Below are 17,515 nucleotides of genomic sequence, written 5' to 3'. Positions count from 1 at the left end.
TGAGTAATCAGAGACGACCAAGGATTTTTCATGAGTAAACATTTAATAGTGCATTCATAACAGTGTTCTTTCTCCGGTATTTGCAAATCAAACCCCATATAAATTTTTAAAATAATAAATAACCTTTAAAATCGTATATACAATCTGTCTGAGGTGAAAACACTGACATAAGATGCAGATGTATTCATGGAAAACACATGAAAATATGAAGCAATCCAATAATTAAAAAAGTATGTAGCCACAGTGTTCCGCCTCTTCCTTTCTCTGAAAGTCCGCATAAACTTCATGATTACCATCCTGACTGGGTTTTGGGTGTTAGTTTGTGCAGAATCGTGCTGGTGTGCACGCCAGCAGCTGTTGTAGTGTTTGGTCATGCAGTGAGCTTCAGTTTTGTGATTCAGTCCTGTGGCCAGCAGGGGGCGCTCTGACTCAGAGAGTGTAAACCTCATAGTAACAAACATCCAGTGTGCAGGCTGCTGAGGGGAGCTGCAGACGGTTTGCTGATAGCCATCACTCGGTGGGTAACCTCCTCCTCCGCCGTGTCCAAACACATCTGGAAACCACAACCACGGTGACTCCGCCTCTTTTTATCCACGAGTCCGGTTCACGATGAGCCGAAGGCTTCTTCAGACAGCCGAGAGAGCGAAGAACGGCCGTCTGTCAGAGTAAGGCAGCTTCGAGAGTTTCACAGTTCCGGAGGTCAATAGCGGCAGTGCTCGTCTGTCGCCGTGACGATGACGTCCATCCATATCCGCATGGACACCGGATTTGAGGCCACCAGGAAGAAGAGACGGTCGTACGTCTTGACACAGAACGTCAGACTGGGCCGCGGAGACTGAGGAGAGGAGACAAAGGTCAAGGTTGAGTGTTGAAGAAGCAGCTTGATGGACAGTGAAGGGTTTTTCCTGCGTTGATGGATTCGGTTCATGGTTCTTTCAAGCAGCTCATCACAATCTCTTTTTCAATATTCAGGAACTTCCACATTTCTGTCTCTTCAATAACAGTCAGGAAATACATGAATGAATCAGTTTAGCTTGAGCACAGTTTCAAGAGCATTCTTGATTCAACCTGTTTGCAACAAGACACAATATATTGAAAGACTGCAGGGTGCAGAAAGGAACATTAAGAGGATTGTTGTGTCAGAAATGTATCTCATTTAGATGTTTTTTTTTCTTCAGCTGCTTATCATGAATTCAGCCTTCAAACATACAAAACATTGGCAGAGATCAGAAAACTTTTCCCAAGCTCTGCTGCACATCCCACAAATGCATGTTTCTCAAGTTTCAAAGCATTTGAATGGCGAATATTCAGGCTTTCAAACAGGAATGCAGTTATTGCTATAAGAATAACTATACATTTTGTGATTTCACAATCACTGTTGCATTAAAACACACTGGAGGCAGAATCTCCAGACAGACAGAGCCACACTTTGCAGCTTGCATGTTACTTTTTCTCTACTTTAAAAATCACTTTTTTTTCTACTTCATGGGGAATCAAACTTTGAAGACTTTTTGAAATCTGTACTTTCCTTATTATTGGAGCGAGTAATTACAAGACTCATTTTCAGGAGGCAGCAGCTTAAAAAAAAAAAAAAATTCACATTTGATGTAAATATTGACTAAAGTGGTAACAATCAATCTGAGGAGTAAAGTCCAAGGATTTCTCAAGAACATAAACGTTGATTAGACTATCAGAGTGTAAATTCCGTACTCACAGAGGCAGCTGTGCGTAGATGGTCGTAATAAACTTCTTCGATGGCCTGAAAGTAGATGACTCCCTTTAACTTCCTCTCATCACAGTCTGCAGCAGAGGGAGAGAAATTTAAGAAAAAAATCACTGTTGAAGGAACAAAATGAAACAAATGTTAATTTTTTTTTAACTACATTTTTAATGATAGAATAGATACAGGAAACTGGAAGATGATGGAAACTTGAAAAGAATATTCATGTAGGTTCTCAACAAGTGTGGCCCTGTTTGGCACACAGAAGCCTTTTATTCCTGCAGAATCATGCTCACACACACTCTCACACACACTCACACACTCCCCCAGCCAGTCTAACCTGTATAGTAGGCTAGTCGTTTGTGGTCCGTATCAAACAGAAACCACCTCTTCTTCCAGGTCTTGACCCTCCCCCCTCGCTTGGTCAGGAAGCCGGCGCAGCGTCGAGGCGTGAGCCGCAGGTCCGTGCAGGCCGAAACCCCGTGACCCAGAGACTCTACGTGGGCCCGCAGGTCAAAGTTCGGGGAGAGGAAGAGGGGCAGGCTGCGCTGCTGGAAAGACAGCTGGAGTTTCAACGAGCCGCCTCATTTTCCATGGAGACGGGTGGAAATGCTGTTCACGTTTCTGGCCGTCAAAAACAGCTACATTTCTTCCTGACTATGAAGCAGAGTCTCTTGATCACATGATAGTAAAGTAAAGGCATTTGAACTTGTGCTAGAAAATAGGGAAATATGATATATATTAAAAAAAAAAAAGCACCTGCCCACACGACATTTTCAATTCTGAACTTGTTCTTCTGAGTTTTATCTCCTGAACAAGACTTCATCAACCTTTTCCTCTAAACAAAAGTTCCTTTGAGGATAACGTGTGAAATGAAGAACTATTTCACTACCAACTTCCTGAATAATTCCTTTCGAATCATCTTTATACTTGAAGGCTATTTTTAGCAGCAGCCCTCGTGACTTAGTGTTGGACTCCAAGGACAAAATATTGCTGCTGGTGAACAGACTGTCAAAACTAAAGAGATGAAGGTTGTACAGAAGATTTCCCACAGTGTTACTCCAACATATCATGTGAATCAGTCAGCTTATTTGAACAGTTTCTCTAGTGGTAACAGTTTGGACACACTGGGTTAGAAGTTTTTTTTTTCATTAAAAGCCAAAATTGATAACTTTCTGAAGACTTGGTTTTGAATTTTCACTATAAAACCCAGCTGGTTTCACACATCACAATCCAGTTCCTCAAGGCCCCACCAACCGCTAACTGAGCACTGACCGCAGTCACATTGCACCATGGGTAATATCAGCGCCAGGACTTCTCCAGAAGAATGCCTCGGCTGAATAGATAAGCCACAGCAGTGGCTCCTTTATAAGAGAAACATGCTCTCAGGGTCTTGATACCGACTCCAAGTCTGCATTTCGTTCATACCTCGGGGGAATTTGGTGAATAAACGGCCTTTGGTTCCTCTCGGGGGAGTTCCGGTTCTGGTTCTGGCCTTCGAGGTGTCTCTGCGTCTTCTGGTTCTGGTCTTAGAGAGTTTTGCTCCTTTTTTCGTTTTTCTTCCAACAACAGCAGCCGTCGCTCTTCCTGAGTAAACATTGAAGCAACTTATTACTGATCAATGTGAGTCACACACCTCTCAAACAGCTGGGAGTATTCAAAACAAATCAGTCGGTATAAACATTTAAGTTGAAATCAGGTCACAGGAGTCATTTTCTTGTCTTTTTCAATAGAAACTCTTTGAACCTTCGAGTCATATGGCTGCACGTTTTTTCCATCCTGGCTTGTGTGCTCGTAGAAGACGTGCATCACACATCTGCCGACTGTTCCCCTGGACCGTCATGGGCGAGTGGAGCGGCTGTCAGCGATCAGACAGCCGAGCCTAACGCGCCGTGTCGCTGGCGATTAGAAGTGTCGGCGAGTGTTTCCCACGGCAGGTGACTCACCCGCTCTCTGAGCAGCCTCTCTCTCTCCGCCTTGGCTTCACGCAGCTTCCTCTCGATCTCCACCAGATCCAAAAGGCACGGGCTGAGAGAGGCAGACACAAAGGGAGAGGGTTAGGCCGAGTTTAAAAGAAACCGTCTCACAAGTGGATGAAAGTTGAATGAGACCTCAGACTTCAGCAAACAAGGTTGAAAAGAATCAACAGCGAAAGGCCGCATATACTGTACAACAAGTTCTGCAATCCAGCACTGGTTTTATATCACAATACTGAAAAATCACATTTCAATTCAAATGTTCTACGATGAATTTTAAAACGCCAAACAGCCCTTTGACCGTTTTCACAGTAAAAGTATCACAGTATTTATCTCTGAGATAACGTCACACACTGCACCTCACAGTTTTCGCTCCTGTAAAAGTGCTGCAGTGTCTCAAAGTGAAAAAAAACTCACTTTGATTTAAAGCTATCAGCATTTCTATATCACAACTGCATGTTCTCCCTGTGCATGCTTGAGAATGTTCCAGGTACCCCAGATTCCTCCACAATCCAAAGATACTGGTACAGGTTATGTTAATTATGAGTATGAGTTTGTATGTTACTGTTTGTATATTAGCAATATTTCTGACCAGAGTAACTCTTTTGCCCGTTATCAGGTGGAATCAGCTCCGTAACACAGATGAAGATGGTAAATATAACAAGTTCAGTGTAGCAATACTTGATATTGAGGAAAAAAAAAAAAAAAAAAAAAAAAAAAAACTCTAATTAACATCTTTCTTTTGTTAACAAGTTACAGAATCTTTTTCTGAAAGACAAATATAAAAGCATGACTCAAACTGTTGGCTCGCAGACTTTCCCAACATTCAGGGTGTGCTCGCTTTTGTTTTTACTCACATAGAAAGTGGTTTTAATCGAGTGGTTTACGGAGCAGGCTTGTTTATTGTCTCACTGAGCACAATTCAGGCCGTGGGGCATCAGATCTTAAAAAACGACTCAGTCCAGTGCAGAATTAAAAGAACCACTAGAAACAGTAGAAAGAGGACAACTCTATGTTGGACTGGTTTCAGTGCATGCCACAAATTATGCCCTCAACTTTTATTTGTTTCACAAATCAAAGATAAAAGGCTATAAAATGCATCTTTAATAAGGAAAGCTGGTCAAAACTATGAAGTCGAGATGTTAATTTCAACTGTCTTAAATTAATAGTGATTCCACTCACTCTTCACCACAACTTTTTTCAAAGCACATAAGTTAAATTTTCTCAGCTGGTTGTGGAAGTTTTAGCAAAGGTAAAAGACACAAGTTAACACCGAGACTTTAAACTGAAGAGCAAATAGCACCGATGCCCGTCGTCCACAGGAGATTGGTGCTGGAGTGAAAGACGGTTACTTTACAAATAGTCAAGTTGCATTAGGAAAAAAAAAAATCATCTTGAGCTGTGAGCATAAAGGCTGAAGAAAATCACAGTCGCCACATTAGTGTCCACAGATCTGCAGATACTGTCAGTATTGCATTTTTGTTCCCTGAGAAATAAAAAAAAAAATCACAATTACAATTACATTTACAATATGTCTTGTGGAAGATGCACTGAAGATCAACATCTTCAGCGTATATCTGTGAGTCTTTACAGTAAAGCAAAGAGGAAGGCTTGAATTTGTCAGTATTTATTATTACATATTGTTTTTAATTTTGTTCAAAATGGGCTTTATGTGGCCACTGAAACAAAATGACTCTGATGTCAAAGCTTCAGATCATCAATAAAACCAGGATTCAGTTCAAAACACTCAAACATTAGACACCTCATACGTTTATGCACAAAATGATTTTAAATATCACATCATGTGTCCAGAACAGGGTCACCAACAATTCGACACTTTACATACTGTATCAGTTTGAAAAAAGAAGATTTTCTTTCCCAAAACAGGTCTGAAATAAAAGAGGTTTCTTTATGTTTTGACCATTATGGCATACAGAGGGCAGGTGGAGGTGCGTCAGGAGCCATCAAACAAGATTTCATCAAATACAAACTTCATAGAATCAAGAGTCGGAAAAAAAAAAAAACCCATCAGAGACATTCTGAAATGTATTCATGGATCAGGTCAAAACTCGAATATAAAACTCAGCAGTAGTTTCCAACCTTTTGCTCCCCAGAGTCTTTCAGATGCAGAATGCTGGAGAACACCCCTGATTTACTAAAACATCACAGTGAAGCCAAATGAGTGAAGCCGCTCTGACCAACATACAAAATCATGCATGGTTTCCTCAGTCTGCTGTCGCTTTAAGGCAGTTAATTTGCCTTTTTTTTTCTTTGGAATCATGCAAATCTAAATGAGAAAACCTCAGAGCAGGAAACGCCTCGGACTCCCTTCGATCTCTGGCTCCACTGTGGGAACTGCTGGTCTGGAGGACAACTGCAGTGACAACCCGGGTGACTTTTCCCTTGATATTGTCATGACTAACGCTTCAGTGACTGAAGAAAAGTTCTTCACACACGCTGCATTTCTCCAGTCTCAGACTCAAAGATAAATGCGCTCCCACCTTACAATCAATTACCAGCCGGTCCATGAACCTCTAAAAGCCACTCTCATGTCAGGCTCGAGTAAACCAACAGTGAAGAAACTGACCTGGCAGCTCTGGAGCTTGTTGTGCTGTTGCACGGAGGAAGGAAACCTCCACCGTTACCGATGGCCGGCCTGTGCCCGTTGCTGTGTCCGTTGCTCAGCCTATGGGGGGAGAGCGGGGAAGAGAAGCCCTCGGGGGTCTGACTGTCTGGAGGCGCCCTCACAAACACTGAGAGGAAGGAAACGAAAGACAGAGACACGCAAGAACGTCATATGAGATATATGTGAGACGTGGCGTGGGAGAAATCAAGGCGTTAACTCATATCACCTCAAAAAAACTTCAGTTTCTGTATTTGGGAAGAGACTCAGGAAAGTACAAGGGAGTGGGACAAAGCCCTGGCAAGACTTGACATGACCTGGTAGATCAGGCTACTGTGATACTCAGTGACGGATCCCTGGGTGTGTATGTGAAAAAAAAATGAATATGGGGGAGATTTCAGGCTCAAGCACACGGGTGCTTCTCTGGCTCATCCGGTCGGGAGGGCAAATCCTGCTCTGCGCCAACGCAACAGCCATCGACTAACGCCGCGGACACACCTTCCATTTAACTGAAAGGGAGGGAGCTGAGCAAACAGACGGACAAAACCAGGACGGGCTTACATGGGAGAACACGTTCGCCGTTCTATATCACAAACCTCTCAGGTCAAACAACGGAGAGCACAATGAGAGATTAAAAAAAAAAAAAAAAAAAAAAAAAAAAAAAAAGGAGGCTGATAAAAGCTCACCCTGTGCCGAGAGCGGCCGGTCGCTGGCTCTGTTGTGTCGGTTTGAGCTCCGTCTTCGAGGCAGGCTGGTGGTTTCTTTGCATGGTTCCTAAAAATAAAAGGGAACAGTGTAAATCAATGTCGGCAATCCCCAAGTACTTTCACAGCGTACTCAATCCAAGTTTAAGAACAAACATTTAACTCCTTTCAACCTCTCAAACGTCAGAGTCAGTTTATTTTCTGATAACAAGCTGCATTTCTTTGAGCTGTGAATTCTCACACACATAAAAGACAAAAAACACTGAAATCTGTTTTTTCAACAACTTAACAGCAGATTCTATATGAATGTAACTGTTAGCTGAACCTTCATTCTGAATGGGGGGAGTATGTGTAGGTGTAGTTCCAGACCTGAGGAGGTTTGTGGACAGTCAGAGGAGAAAGAGACATCATGCAGGGGGCGGAGCCGGTGATGTTCGACCAATCAGTGAGCGGCTTCTTGTCTTTGAGAACCTGCAGGACCAGATTCAACTTTAAAAAAAATTCCAAGATTTAAAAGAAAACCAGGTGAGGAAAAACCCGCTTTAATTTAATTTAGCCGGCAGAAACGTGACAGCAAAAGAGCTGCAGAGCTCAGAAATACCACAGCGGGCTGTGAATGAAAACACAGGGGAGGATTGTGATGAGTTTAAAAATTATCACAGTCTCACTATCTTCCCCTCTAACCCTCCCTCGGAGCTTGACTCAGGAACACATGAGCAATTCAGTCACCGCGCGCAGCACGGCGTTTAACCCTCGCCTGCCTCTACACCACTCCTCGATATCACATGCTGACAGGAGACATGTGGACGTTTCAAAGCTTTTACACAACAGCTGCTGACTCCTTAGTATTGTTGACACTAACATTTCAAAGCAGACAATCTGGTGAGATGCTTCCCTTTTTCTTTTTTCTTGTTCATGTGGTCCAAACAGATTTTGTTCTTTTCACACTACGTTACCAGTGGATTTGCCAGAAGGCACAGCTCTCTCTCACCATCAGTTCAACACACGTCTGTCAGAAATAAACTACATCCTGTTCACAGTCATGTTACAGTCCTCCGCACATGCCACGAGCCTTCCGTCCTCCCTCCAGCGGGTCTCTATTGTCATATTTACAAGGCCGACTGCAGTATATATATAAAGACGACACATTCTAACACCCCCGGGTCACACAGCTCAACATGAGTGCATTTTGTCAGCTTACCGCTCGCTCACTGCAAGGATGTGAAACTTCTCCCAGCTCTGTCTCTCACACTCATCCACACACACTCACACGTTAACAGCAGCGGCACCCTCCCTCACACACGGCTTACTCCTCCCTCCAGCCCTCTCGCTCGTTCCCTCCCTCCCTCCCTCCCTCTCCACATCCGATTTACTCTTTCCTCCATCAGATCTTGTCTTTTGCTCATTTTAACCGGCGCTGTCAAAGAAACTCCCATCAAAGACGAACCACTGGCCGGAGCCGCAGCGCAGTTTAATTAGGGACGGAGCGGAATGCATTCTTAGGAACAGAAAGTATTCAAAATAAACACAGATAACACATGAAGAGAGTCCTTTCCTCCGATCTGCAGCCAATGATTCGTACTCACAGGCTGCACCTCCACAATTTACTACTGATAATGCAAAAGAAGGAAAGAAAAAATAAATATCGCTTTTTCGACTCATCAGTGACAGTAAACGTAACACTGATGTGATCACCAGCAGGGCATTAAATCGACATCATATTTCATTACAACATTAATTATATTTCTCAAGTGATTTTAATGTAAATGATGTTACTTGTACAGGTAAAAAAAATCCCACAGATCCCCGAGCATGATGTTGATATTTGCATGCAAAGACAAATAAAAAGCCTCATCACAAAGTTAATTACCCATTTCACAAGCGGGAGCTACAACATCATCAGTATATACCTAAACTAGAAATTGGCACTCAGAGAGCTCAGACCTCCGCCACAGCTCAAATCAGTCACCAACAACCATAAGAACACCATATATAATCACCCAACATTGTGATCGGGGGTGTGATCGGAGCGGAGCGCTGCAGCGCCTCTGTCTGTCGCCCTCTCTCCCTGTGTGTGTGTGTGTGTTTATCTGAAAAGGAAAACCAAAAAGCAACATAATTTATGTTATTTTACTTCATTTTAATTTGAAAATGGACCACATTCTCTTGTATTTTCCGTTCCCGACTTCCTGTGTGGTGCGATCTGCTCTGTCCAGCTTTACAACTGGTGGTACACGGCGTGCGCAGCTCGCGGAGAAAATAGAGAGGAGCAGAGCGGCCACGGTCCTCGGCGCGAGCCGCTACGTACGCTGCGGTCCCCTGCGTCTCCTGTATGAACCGTCAGATAGGTGAACAGGGGCGCTGATCTGACAGTCGGTGCGCTGCGCTTCCCACTTCTGCGTCGGAAGCGGCGCGTCCTGTGTGAACCAGGCGTTTGTCGCCCCCTGTCGGTGGGCCTGCCCAACCATGTGAAAGACTCCCTATCTCTCAATGACAAAGAATCCTTCAAAAAATTCCTGGATCCAGACAGTGATCCGGATCATCACCAAAATTTAATCAATTCTAAGTTAGCCCAAGACCCACCTTTCCACAAAGTTTCATTGCAATCTGTCCATTACTTTTTCCGGGATCTTGCTAACCAACCAACCAACAAACCAACAAACCGACATGATTACATAACCTCCTGGCGGAGGTAATAATCGAATCACGAATCACTGTGTTGACGAAGAAGTCACAAATGTTTCTGACTTGTATCTCAAAATGATGATAATGTGAGAGCTGAGAGCGAAACCAAACCAGTAATCTGTTTCTAAAGATGAGGGGATGTGGAGGGTTGAAAAAGCTGTGAGTTTGTCAACACATGAGCAGATTTAGTCTGGACTGAGATTATCTTTTCATACTGTAACCAGGACAGTGCGAGCTGACGTGGATTCAACTATTGCCATGTTAAATGAAAAGAAACTTTATGCTTTAAGAATAAACTGGTGAGTAAGCATGTGTTTAAATTACTGTCTAAGGTTAGATTCTCAGAAATAAAATGATACATTTAGTTTTTCAGATGCTCCAATGAACGTCTGTGCTGTAATTATGTATTTGTCTCATTATACATGTTAGAAATTATGTTGGAAATCAATGTTGTTGCAATGATGTTGTCTCTGAAGTGATAAGTGGCAAAATGTTGTCTTTCAGCTTCTCAGTTGTGGCTCATCTGCCCCAGAAACACCTCTAACAAGGAATACGTTAATGCATTTGTTTGTGTTGCTGGTGATCAGCTCTAAAATCACGTGCATTGATGTTAAGTTCAATTCCACGGCCAGTAAAAAAAGAATGCATCAATACGCTGTGTGAAATAAATTGATCATCAATGACAGATTGATTATTTTTTGCTAAAACAACTATAAAATTGTTCCTTATTCCTGTCAATTCTTTATCTATGATAAATTATATACATATTGCAATGATAGGAAATCAAACTAATAGTAAAACCTGATAGCAGAAAGATGCAGTATGCAACATGACACTGCATATGTTTTGAGTAGTTTTTCAGAATGACACCCAGAAAAGTACCATACAAGACAAAGAACATGTCGTACCGTTTGGTTTGACTGGACGAGTTCTCTCCTCTCTTTCCTCAAGCAGTTCAGCTCCCTCTCCTTCTCCCTCTCCATCTCCTTCAGCTGCTTCTCCAACTGCTCCACTCGCCCCTGGAAACTCACAGAGGGATTCCCGTCAGGGTGGACGGCCGTACGGTTTCCCCTCTTCCTCAAAAGAAACGTCATGCGCTGTAGTGGATCCATCCAGAGGAGTTCACCTAATTATTTCATTATGCCGTGAAAAAACCTGGAGTAAAAGTCCCAGATGCAAAGCCATGTGGGTTAGAGGGAGTGAAACCAGGAGTCTGAGGGGAGCTGGTCCGTCCAGACCAGGCACCATGCAAATCAAATGTCCTTTTTTGCAATGTTAATGAGAGACACGTGACGGCAGGGCATGGCTGAAAGTAAAACCCAAAGACACAATGGGAAATTCTGAGACAGCCGGAGACACATATAAACACATGGGGAAGGCCGTAGAGCAGCTGAGTCAGTGAGCATCTCTCTGACACAATCCCAGTGTTCATCGCTTTCTCTGCACTCCTCCTCCCTCACTGAGAAACACTTCCACATTGTCTTTACATCTGTCAGTAAAAACACAACTTTCAGGATTAGTAATGTAAGAAAACCCTCCAGCAAAGCTTGAACCACATTATGTCCCAACAACTGTCACGTTGAGGAGTGACTTTGTGTTAAATACAAAACTTTTATTATTAGTGAGACGGTTTTCATTTTAAATATTTGCATAATATTTACCGTTTACCTTTTTACAATGAAATGCGTATGTACTGTACACTTGCAATAAATTCAGTGAAAAACTCAATTTAGCTATAAAAACATGTTCTTCAATGAAATTGCTACATCGTGACTTCTTCTCCAAACTTTAAAAGAAAGAAAATCCCAACCTCCCAGCTTTTCTCTACTTGTCCTAAAGCTCTCTGGTCCCTCCCAGGTTAAGTCTGTCACAACCCTGAGAAAACCACTGATTAGCATGCATTAGGTAAGAGTCTTCACTGACCTTTACACACATGATGCAACTGATTGTAAAAGTTTGGCAAGGAAGCCTAAATTACAATGTATTTCCTTCACTTTCTTAGGCGAAAAGAAAATTTTCTTCAACTGCTTTGACCTTTGTGAATATTTTCATTCTACCCAGTCTAATTATTTGAAGATAAATCAGACTTTCATTATTTAGAATAAGTGCCTTTATCACTTCAGCACTCAACGCAGCAATTCGAGTTTGGTTATGTGCTTAATTTGCATGTTCTACCTGTGCGTGGGTGGGCTTTCTCGTGAAGTTAACGGTTGACTCTAAGCTGCCTGTATATGTAAAATGTAAATGTTTTCAAATTGTGCTTCTCTTTGTTTGTCTGCTGATGGACTGGCAATCTGTCCAAGGTATTTCCTGTCTTCACTCACAGCCCTCAGGGATCGTCTCCAGGGTCGGACGAAATGCAACAGAAGCTGGATGGATGAAACTCAGCGACTGAGGTGGAATCATAAAGCTGAACTCGATAATCAGGGGTAATAACAGAAATTAAAGATTTACAATACAAGTACAAGCATGCGTCAATTTTGTTCAAATTACTACTGGGAGCAGTGATCTGTGAGGTTTCTGTGGCTCACAGTTTAAGTGTTATTTGGACACGACAGTCATTATCTGTGCTGTAACGGCCGGGATCCTGTTTTGGTTTCTGTGCATTCAGACTACCTTTTATGATGCATCCGAGCGAGTTCGTTCTTGTAAGCACTTGTTTGAAGGATAGCGTGTTTACCCAGGAAACAAACTTCTGCTTCCCAACACACTTTTTACTGACGAATAAACCAAATACAATCGGCTACGTGTTCATGCGTAGTAAAATTTCCATCTTCTCCATTCCTGATTTCTCCTCCTCTGCTTTCATTTTCTCTCTGATGAGATTACGTTCGCTGCACAGCGTCATATGACACAATCAGAGTGACTGTACACAGTTTAGAGTTCATGCATGTGACAGTTTAGGAAGGGAAAAAGGATGGGTGAGTGACACCTTGTCTGTCAGTGGCAATAAGTCTATAATTATAGTTTTCACTGCAGCTGAAAATTACCATCTGAGAGAGCTTTATAACTTGAGTGATCAATGTCAAAAAGGGATTATTTGACAAGGACCATAAATATGTAGTTTTCAAATCCACTTTCTTTTCTGTCCTCTCCTCTTTCAACCTTATTAAAAAACAACAAACAAACAAAAAACAGGAGACTCCGAACTGGGATATTATGCAAAAAGTATTTGAGTAGAATAACAAGAAGTCACAGAAAAAAAAAATGCAGATTAGGAGTCATAAATCGAAAATGAAGGGAGTAATGTGTGTAAGAGAATTCTATTCATGAGAGCTGGGAACCCCTGTTGTGTCGTCCACCTGCTCTCTGCACCCGCCTGACGTCACACGTCTGCACTGAAAGGGAATTTATGCAGGGTAAACACCGACGCGGAGCACATGACGCACTGATAAGCTCCAGGCCCGTAAAGCCTGTCAGGGAGCAGCTGTCAACTTCTTAGGGGAAAAAAAAAAAGAAAACACCTTACACTTATTTACCTGCGCGTTGTTGACCGCGTGCTGCTGACATAAGATTTCCTTCTCCACCTCTGCTCGGCTCGCCGCCTCCTTTTCTTTGTCCTCCTCGCTCTCGTCTTCTTCGTCGATGCCGCTCTCTCGCTCCAGAACACGAAACTCCCAGTCGTCAAAAGCCCGAACCGCGGCCTCCATTGCCTCTTTCTCCTGTACCAAACAGAAAAACATGAGTTTCACTTTAACTGCAGCTTAAATTAAGAAAAACTTCATCACTACTTTCACTGTTGCTCAAGCTCAGAGTTCTCAACAACAATGTATGCTGCATATTAATTCCAGATAACAAACCCTTGTTGCTTCAGCATCTCTAACACAGAATAAATGACTTCTCTGTTAATTTTTTCCAGGAAACATAAAATGTGCCTGATTTCACATTATGTGGCAATTTTATTAGTATGAGAACCAGTTTTACTGCTTCAGTATGCAAGAAGCAGCTCACACTGTGAAAACAGAGGTTGATTCTTTGCACAATTGTTGCTAAAATGCAGCGTTTAAAGGTTCAAGTGCGGAAGAGTGTTAAACTCAGCAAACCTCAGAGCAGGAACACCTGCTCTCTCATTCCTGTGCAGCTTCTGTTTGCACGCATGCAGTTTTTCCAGTGAAGCAACATGTGTTAAACCAGTTTCTAAAAGCTCTTTCCAAATAAATCTATCAAGTTGCGACGGAGGATAACAACCTGTTGCTGGTCTGCGCCTGAACCTGCTGTCAAACCCCTGCATTCAGGGCAGAGGGTCTGGAGTCTTGTTCTGTCACATTCACTCAAACACAACCTGCGTTTGGTGAGGGCGTGTAAAACTACCGACGCGCGGACACTTCAGGTTGGACAGGTATTGAACAATCGCACATTGTGCAAAACAACATCATGGTGAAGAGTTAAGAGCGCGGATGTCAACACGTTTGGTATCTGGGACACTCTGGCTTGTGTCAAAACAGCATGTCGAGTATGAGCAGCAGTTTCATGTTTCCTCTGGAAAAGCTGCAACCGAGAAGCAGCCGCTCACACTTCACTGTTATATCTGCTCGACTGGCTGAGGCCATGAAGATAATGGCACTAGTGCAAGATATGGGAGTTTATTTTTCTGTTTCCATCAAGCAATATTGTTTCTGACCATGATTCACAAACACAGTGACAAAATTAATGAGATTATTCTGTGAAAGATATTGCATTTGAATCACATGAGAGTGATTGTTGGAATTATCCGTCTGTGTCCAGCCACGCTGAGGAGCTGAGCTGTCAGTCCGTCTTTGTGTTGAACTATTTCAACCCTTTAACCTGATTTAATTTCTGGTAGTTTATAATTTTAAGGAAATTAGAAATTTAGGACTTATATTTTTGAGAAAAAGTTATAGTTATACCTGAGAGACACGCCAGCCTACCTGTTGCAGCTGCGCTGTCAGCTGCTCTTTCTGACTCTCTGGCTGAGTCGGGATCAGCTTCTGTTTTTCCTCATAGCTCCTCTTCAGCTCCTCCACCCTGCGTCTCTCCTGCTCCAGGTTCTCTCGCTCCTACGGCAACGATTAAGAAATACGCAAAACTATTTTGAAATTCAGAAACAGAACAGCATCAAGATCCGTTCCGCAACTCAGCTCAGAGTGAAGAACAAAGACATTTATCTTTAACTGTGTAAATAAACAATCGCTTCATGGAAGCTGAATTATCACCGACGCAATCTTGTTTCAACATTAATGGACCATGAGTCAAAGTGTCTGTGAAATCCTTTAAACTCAAGCTAAACATGACAGCAACACCTATTGCACAGTGAGCTGTTCAATCACATTTTCAATGACTGTCATGCTAAAAAAGAAGGAAAGAATGGAGAAACAAAGAAGCCCCTTGGTACGGTTACTTGCCTAATACAGACTTGACACGCTGCAGAAAATTTAAAGCTTTTATTTTACCTTTTGTCTGTCGGTGTGCTTGCCCTTGTCTCTTTGTCTGGCCGCCTCCTGCAGAGCCTGGAGCTTCTGCGTGTGTCGCTGCAGCTGGTTCTTCTCTGTCTGCAGCTCTCCCTGCAGCAGGGCGATCTCCAGCTGCAGCTGAGAGGACAGGAGACGCCACCGAGATGAATCACACTGACCGGACCCCGAGCAGCTCACAGATATGCATTTACTGTGGTTGTGTTTGGAAACGGGGCGTTGGCAGAGATGTGCAGAGTTCAGAAAAACCACATCAGAGTCAACTTTAATGGACAGACTGTCTTGGACATATTGTTTTCTCCACCTGCGGATGTTTTTACCACCAATAAGGCCGAAAAAGAAAAACTTACAGTTGAAAATCAACTTTCTTGAATGCTTGCTTTATTCTGGGCCTTTTGCGTAAATCCATGCTGTTTCTTTTTTCTCCACATGTAATGTGTGAAGCTAACTGGATTTCTTTTTTCTGCTCATCCATCACAGCACCAGCAACATTTCCTATGCTCACCTCAATCTTCAGTTCTTCTTTCTGTTGGTCGATCTCTGTGATTCGCTGTTGGAGCATTGAAGACGATGGTAAAACCCTCCGTGAGCCACTCTCCAGCTTTTTAATGCAGGACTGCAATAAAAAAAAAGAAAAAAAAAAAGAAACAGATAAGCTCATTGAATCGGATGAAGGTTCAATGTCAATGCATTCAAGAAGCTGATTTTCTATGAAAAAGTTTGACAAATTGGTTAATCGCTATCATCTGCTTCATCTCACTCACCCTCTCACTCTCTGTGCTGCTGCTCTCCGTGTCCGACTCGGCCCCCGAGGAGGCGGGACTCTGATCCCCGATCACCCTGGTGATCCACGGCGGCCGCAGACCCTGCTCCCACTGACTCCGGGAGTTCTCCATGGTATGTTGGGGCATTTCTACCAACTAAAAACAGAGGAGGCAGTTAACATGAGCATGCAGCTGAAGGTGAACGGGGGTGTGTGTGTGCTGGTGGGGGGGGGGCTCGCTGACTTCAGAGAATATTGCAGTAATCTAATCTCCTGCACGGATGAAGGCGTATGAGGGATCAGGTGACAGTTCATTGAGGGGATATCACAGTTGAGTAATACAGCACAAGCACTTTAAAAACACAGAAATCCCCTCTGGCTTCCAGAAAACACGCCTGCGAGAGAGAAAAGAAAACGAACCGCTTTGAAGAGGAAGCAATACCGAATGAAAGGGGGGAGGGATTTCAGGATGCGGATAGCGGTTTGTGGTTAAAACTCAGGGTGTCTCTCGCAGTAAAGGACTCTCAGGGCGATAAACTGCAGCCTATTCTGTTGCCTGCTTTGATATACATCAATAACTACACGTTATATTAAAGGAACTAGATCAGAATGGACTTTGAAGTATTGTTAAACTGTCTTTTCTCAATGGCCTTCATGTGGATTTACCCAAACAGATTTTTCAACTTTCAACATCAAAGCACCTCCTAACATTTAGGTGCATTTCACTCTTTATTATTATGTTCTCTTTCTTCCATGCTGCCCTTTCACCTACATCCGTGTTGGTCTCCGAATGTAAAAACCTGCAGGCCACCAGAAACAAGGCACAGGCCGAGACCGATTTGTGGGAAAATACTTCTGATTCCTATTGTCTAACCTTTTCCCACCGTGGCTGCCCACCCTCTGCGCCCTCCTCCTCTCCGCTCCAGTCCGGACCTTATTAGGCTGCAGGGAATGCAGGCCGAGTGGAAGTACTGAGATAAATATACTGCCGAGATGTGAATAAGTGAACGACTGGCACACTGACATCCAGACTGACGCAGAAGTGGGAGAGATCCAGGACAGCAAGACAGAAGAGCTGAATATTGTGCTTCTGTGAATCAGCAAAACACAGCTTCACATGTGTCAGAAGATAAAGCACATCCAGCAATCCATGTTCTAGACACTACTATCCATCTTCAGAGAGCCGTGACTGTTGAGATGTTTGCATGTATTTATAAACCGGAACGTTACTTTTCAGGATGCAACTAAGAAACTGAGTTTTATCCATCCGTCCTGTTTACTATTTTACAGCCCGAAGCCGATCGTGGCTTATTGGGGTGCACGAAGGATCTGGATCATGGATGGATCGTCAGCCGTTCAATGGATGAACCTCAATCCCATGTAGTGTAATGAAGACGGGATGAAAGCAGAGTACCCAGACTGAATCTGAAAGTACAGGAAGAAGCTGCAACCTCCACACAAAAAAGATGAATTCACAGAGATATAACCACGAAACCACTGTGCTGCTCAACAGACAGCGAGACGTAAACATTTCAACTTATACATTTTCCTTGTCTACCATAAACTCATTGTACTGAAATGAAAAAAGGAATAAAAAAAGTTTTATCTGAAAAGT

General features: G+C 43.0%; 1 protein-coding gene across 3 annotated transcripts; it reads right to left on the bottom strand.

Moving 5' to 3' along the window:
* Positions 1–39: 39 nt before the first annotated feature.
* Positions 40–16,068, bottom strand: LOC115396542 (pleckstrin homology-like domain family B member 3). 3 transcript variants are annotated; one of them, XM_030102450.1, is made up of 14 exons: positions 15,902–16,068; positions 15,655–15,753; positions 15,120–15,203; positions 14,598–14,726; positions 13,188–13,370; positions 10,617–10,727; positions 7,393–7,494; positions 7,006–7,093; positions 6,284–6,449; positions 3,667–3,748; positions 3,149–3,307; positions 2,061–2,271; positions 1,715–1,800; positions 40–835 (listed from the first exon to the last, which is right to left on the bottom strand). In XM_030102450.1, exons 1-14 carry the CDS (start codon positions 16,046–16,048, stop codon positions 701–703), a joined length of 1,782 nt encoding a protein of 593 aa, XP_029958310.1. In that variant the 5' UTR covers positions 16,049–16,068; the 3' UTR covers positions 40–700. The 3 variants fall into 3 exon arrangements, with proteins under 3 accessions (XP_029958310.1, XP_029958308.1, XP_029958309.1); XM_030102448.1 differs by having other exon boundaries at positions 41–835; positions 15,120–15,257; positions 15,643–15,753; positions 15,902–16,048; XM_030102449.1 differs by having other exon boundaries at positions 701–835; positions 2,061–2,268; positions 15,120–15,257; positions 15,643–15,753; positions 15,902–16,048.
* Between the last annotated feature and the right edge of the window lie 1,447 nt (positions 16,069–17,515).

Source organism: Salarias fasciatus, chromosome 11 (assembly GCF_902148845.1).
Source record: "Salarias fasciatus chromosome 11, fSalaFa1.1, whole genome shotgun sequence".
In the NCBI taxonomy this organism is placed as follows: Eukaryota; Metazoa; Chordata; class Actinopteri; order Blenniiformes; family Blenniidae; genus Salarias; species Salarias fasciatus.
This window is presented reverse-complemented; position numbering and strand designations above follow the sequence as displayed.

Coding starts and splice junctions, on each gene's coding strand:
- LOC115396542 (XM_030102448.1), bottom strand. CDS start 16,048: ATGCCCCAACATACCATGGAGAACTCCCGGAGTCAGTGGGAGCAGGGT. Junction 15,258..15,642: donor AAGAAGAACTGAAGATTGAG/GTGAGCATAGGA, acceptor CTGTCCTCTCAG/CTGCAGCTGGAGATCGCCCT. Junction 836..1,714: donor ATCTACGCACAGCTGCCTCT/GTGAGTACGGAA, acceptor TCCTCTCCTCAG/TCTCCGCGGCCCAGTCTGAC.